The following is a 5,390-nucleotide window of genomic DNA, read 5'->3' as shown; positions in this document are numbered from 1 at the left end:
GGGTTAGATAGGAATCTACACGATCTTTGAAATCCTTTCCAGATCTAACACAAGGCTCAGAGATGTGTATATATACTAGAGAAGATAGAATTTGGATAGTGCCTTAAAATTTTGTGATCTTCACAAAAAATAAGTGAGGTAAGTGTCATTGTTATCTTTACTTTAGAGATAAGGAAATTGATTTACAGAGAAGCTAAGTGACTTGTCCAGGTCACAGGTAGCAAGTGTCTAAGGCAAGATTCATATTCAGGTCTTTATTTTTTTTACATGGTATTGTATTTTTATTTATTTTGTTAAACATTTCCCAATTACTTTTTCTGATGTGATTATTTTTTAAAACATGTTTAAATTCAATTTTATTTTATTTTCAGTTCCAAATTCTCTCTCTCAACCCTTTCCCTCCCTCATCCATTAAGAAGGTGAGAAAAGGGGCAGCTAGGTGGCACAGTGGATAAAGCACCAGCCCTGAATTCAGGAGTTCCTGAGTTCAAATCCGGCCTCAGACACTTGACACTTATTAGCTGTGGTGTGACCCTGGGCAAGTCACTTAACCCCATTGCCCCGTAAAAACAAAAAACAAAATACAAAAAAAAAGAAGATGAGAAAAAGGGGCAGCTAGGTGGCGCAGTGGATAGAGCACCAGCCCTGGATTCAGGAGAACCTGAGTTCAAATCTAGCCTCAGACACTTAACAAGTACTAGCTGTGTGACCCTGGGCAAGTCACTTAACCCCAATTGCCTCAAAAACAAAAAAAAGAAAGTGAGAAAAATAGATTCCATTACAAATATGGATAGTCATGGAAAATAAATTTCTGTGACGTTCAACTCAGGTATTACTAGCCGTTGTCACCTATTTGCTTTGCACAAATCATTTAACCTCTCTCAGCCTCAGTTTCTTTATCTACTTAATGAATAAACTGGGCTAAAGGGGCTCTAAATTCTATTTCAATTCTCATTGCCCAGGAACCAATCTGAATTTTTGTGAACCTATTTATATTTCCAGGTGAGATAATTTCTTAGGAAATTGACTTTCAAAAATTAATTTTGTCCACTATGCAAAGTATTAATTTGTTTTATTCTTCTGGTATATATTTCAAATTTGAAGAGGTTGGCTACAATATATTACAGAGTGTATTTAAAGATTTAACGATTAAGTATATGTTCAACCTATTTTCTTTGTAAATGTATAGATGTTGCTGTAACTCTTCCCAGCCTTCACACATCCCTGGATTCCTAAGCTTTTTAGTCTCTCCTTGAAAGGCAGACTCCCCAACACCTGGCTGATTCTGGTTGCAGACATGCATTCTAGCTTCAATATATTTTTCTTGAGTTATAGCAAATCAAACTCAAGGCACAGAATTCCAAGTACAGATGTCATGTAGCCTCACACAAAGACAGGATAATGTTTTCTGTTTATTTTCAGAAACATCTTATGAATTGATGTATTGCATGAATCATTATAAGATTTCTTTTTTTAGTACACATAATAATCCAGTTCTTTAATGTGTATAAAACATTTTCATTATACAAATAGTGTGAGGTACATCATACAAGTATTATTATCTTCATTTTTCCTATTGGATACCAGAGGTTCAGAAAGGCTGAGGTCAAAAAGCTTAGGGACATGATACAAAATTTCCTAAATTTCTCTTCTATATCACAACTGATGCCTCAAAGTCCTTTGTCCTATAAGAAGCATTTGGATTATTTCCCTTTTAATACTATGTCCATATTTGCAGACATTCAACTGTTTGCTCTCATGAAAATTTCCCACATTTTATCTCTTTGGCCATAGCATTTTAGTACCCTAAAGACTGCAATGTCATGTACCCGATTTATTATTTCACTCTGTGCTTTGCTATTTCAAATCTTTATTAAAAATTGTTATATGTACCTTTTGCATCCAAGACTCCATGGTATGGGAAAACATAACAGGAAGTTGTAATTGCTAATCGCATATGTAATTGACAGTACTATGGAAGAATGTTATTAGGAACCTCCTTGGCCTATGTCTGGAAAAGAAAACACAAGCAAACTAGTAGAGTTCTCCGTGTAAAATGAAGGGGAAACCTTAAAGAGCTTACCAGTGTCACTGTGCTACTCTCTATTGCTCTTACCTTTTATTCCCCTTCTCACCTCTGATTTCTACTACTTATCAAAGTCAATGCTTACTACCACTGTTGTTTTCTGCTCCTCCAGTATGTAGTCACTCAGACCCACAGGAATTTTCAGTGTTAACTGGACAGAAAAATATATTGATTTGAATAACCCTGATGCTACTTTTGATTTCCATTCACAGAAGTTTCTATTTATGGCTACATTTTGTATCTCATCTTTAAGGCAGTGCTTCTGTCATGAAAGAAATATTTTAACTTATCTTTTGAGGAAACATGAAAAAAATTCTTGATAAGAAATTTTCATTGGTTTTCTGAGAAGAAAATTATGGTCTTGTGTTTCCAAAATTGATAAGAAGTCAGAAATATCAGAAATGGTTGGAAGTGACTATGGCTATGATTTATCTCAGAGTTCATATATTATAAGTAATTATTTATGTCTTCATTTTATTATTTGTTTCATTGTTAATAAATTATACATAATAAATTGCTGTGTATTTAAGCCTAGTAGATTAGAGAGCTTAGTATGGAGATGAGCAAAAATGCTATGGGAAAAGAGATTTCTCTAGTATATTTAATAAATATTAATAAACTTGGGCATTGTGTTAGAACTAATTAATTAATGAGTGACACTGCAATTTTAGTTAAGAAAAATATCAAAATGCATCCTTTGATTGTGTTAGAATCTGGTAGGAAAATGAATAAATAAAGTTGATAAGTAGAATGTTAAAGGAAGGTGATCATATAGATTACAGGTAGAGAATGTCAGCTTTCAACCCCTGCTACAATTTTTTTTTGCAGGGCAATGAGGGTTAAGTGACTTGCCCAGGGTCACATAGCTAGTAAGTGTCAAGTGTCTGAGATCAGATTTAAATTCAGGTCCTCCTGAATCCAGGGCCAGTGCTTTGTCCACTGTGCCACCTTGCTGCCCCCCTCCTCACCCCCCACCCCAGCTACAATTTTAGGTTTATATTTTATGTCCCCCAAGATTGTATAAAATTCTTGAATGCAGGAACTGTTTTATGTTTCGGTTTGTATTACCATTGCTTGCTACCATGTTTATAAATTTTCAGTTACCTAGCTCTTTTCTATCTGTGCATTTCCTTGGGGGTGATTCTTCTTTCAACAACAACTATGTTGGGGGCAGCTAGGTTGGCGCAGTGGATTAAAACACCGTCCCTGGATTCAGGAGGACCTGAATTCAAAACTGACCTCAGACACTTGAAATTTATTAGCTATGTGACCCTGGGAAAGTCACTTAATCCTCATTGCCCCACAAAACCAACAACTGTTAATGAGTACAGAAGCAGTAAAAAATTAAAGTTGGGAAGTAATTTTTTTTTTTTTTTTAGTGAGGCAATTGGGGTTAAGTGACTTGCCCAGGGTCACACAGCTAGTAAGTGTTAAGTGTCTGAGGCCGGATTTGAACTCAGGTACTCCTGATTCCAGGACCGGTGCTTTATCCACTGCACCACCTAGCTGCCCCTGGAAGTAATTTTTAAAAATGGCTAACATATAGTCCATGTTTAAAAATGCTTGCCAATTGATTGAATGATTTTTCTTCTAGGATAATAATCCATTATCTAAATGGATAGACAGAATGAGAGCTTCGTGGCTACTTTTATCCTTACAGGAATTCCCCATGCACCTGAACTGGGAACCACCCTATTTGGGATCTTCTTTGTGATTTATGCACTCACTTTGGTGGGAAACCTCCTCATCTTGCTGGTGATCAAGGTGGACTCCCATCTCCGCACTCCCATGTACTATTTCCTGGCCAACCTCTCCTTCATTGACATGTGGTTCTCCACTGTCACTGTGCCCAAGATACTCATGGGTCTCCTCTCCCCAGATGGTGGGGCCATCTCATTTCACAGTTGTGTGGCCCAGCTCTATTTCTTCCATGGTCTGGGGAGCACAGAGTGTTTCCTCTACACAGTCATGTCTTATGACCGCTATCTCGCTATCACTTATCCCCTGCGCTATGCTACCATGATGAGTGGAAAAACATGTGCCCTTCTAGCTGGTGGCACATGGCTCAGTGGTGCTATCCACTCAACAGCCCAGACCACTCTGACTTTCCGCCTGCCCTACTGTGGCCCCAACCAGATTGAGCATTATGTTTGTGATGCACCACCCATTCTCAAATTGGCCTGTGCAAACACCTCAGTCAATGAGATGGTGATTTTTGTTAACATTGGTGTGGTGGCCTCTGGATGTTGCTTCTTGATTTTTCTTTCTTATGTTTCCATTGTTCGTGCTATCCTGAAGATTCACACAGCAGAGGGCAGACACAAAGCCTTCCAGACTTGTGTTTCCCACTGCATTGTGGTCCTTTGTTTCTTTGTGCCTGGTCTCATTATTTATCTAAGACCAGGCTCAAAGCATGTTATGGATAGAACTGTGGCCATTTTCCAAACAATGATGACACCCATGCTGAACCCCCTGGTATACACACTAAGGAACAAGGAGGTAAAGATGGCTTTGCTCAGGCTAAAAGAGCGAGGAAATTTTGTATAGTCTCTAATTGGATGAAAGTCACCTTGCTTTTTAAATATAAAGTAATTGATTGTCATGACTACAGTTGTTTTGTATCATGTGGCATACCTTTTGACTCAGTTATACAACTAATAGGTCTGTATCCCAAAGGGATCATTAAAAAGGGAAAAGGACACATATGTACAAAAATATTTGTAGCAGCTCTTTTTGGGGTGGCAAAGAATGGAAAATTGAGGAGATACCCATCAATTGGGGAATGACTGAGCAAGCTGTGCTATATGAATTTAATGGAATACTACTGTGCTGGAAGAAATGTTGAGCAGGCAAATTGCATCAAAACCTGGACTTACATGAACTGATGCTGAGTGAAGTGAGAAAAACCAGCAAAACATTATATACAATAATAGCAACATTGTGGAATAATCAATTATGATAGACTTAGCTCTTCTCTGCAATAAAATGACACAAGTCAATTCCAAAAGACTTTTGATGGAAAATGCTCTCCACATCCAGAAAAAGAACTGTGGGATTTGAATGCAGATGGAGGCATAGTATTTTTACTTTTTAAAATTATTTTTTCTTTCTTTTAGTTTTCCTTTTTGTTCTGACTTTTCTTTCTCATCATGACTAATGTGGAAATGTTTAACATAATTGTACTATATAACCTATATCAGATTGCTTGCTGTCTTGGGAAGGGTGGAGGAAATGAAGGAGGGGGAAAAAATTTCAAATTCAAAATCTTACAAAAATGAATGTTGAGGGGCAGCTAGGTGGCGCA

At 37.3% G+C, this 5,390-nt stretch overlaps 1 protein-coding gene across 1 annotated transcript; it reads left to right on the top strand.

The window, feature by feature from the left end:
- The first annotated feature begins 3,700 nt into the window (after positions 1-3,700).
- On the top strand, positions 3,701-4,633 carry LOC122747593 (olfactory receptor 10G9-like). Its single transcript, XM_043993527.1, has one exon. It carries the CDS (start codon positions 3,701-3,703, stop codon positions 4,631-4,633), a length of 933 nt encoding a protein of 310 aa, XP_043849462.1.
- Positions 4,634-5,390: the final 757 nt, after the last annotated feature.

The sequence above is a fragment of the Dromiciops gliroides genome, chromosome 3, assembly GCF_019393635.1.
Source record: "Dromiciops gliroides isolate mDroGli1 chromosome 3, mDroGli1.pri, whole genome shotgun sequence".
Taxonomy (NCBI): Eukaryota; Metazoa; Chordata; class Mammalia; order Microbiotheria; family Microbiotheriidae; genus Dromiciops; species Dromiciops gliroides.
This window is presented reverse-complemented; position numbering and strand designations above follow the sequence as displayed.

Excerpts from the sequence above, each read along its gene's own strand:
- LOC122747593 (XM_043993527.1), top strand. The coding sequence starts at position 3,701 with ATGGATAGACAGAATGAGAGCTTCGTGGCTACTTTTATCCTTACAGGA.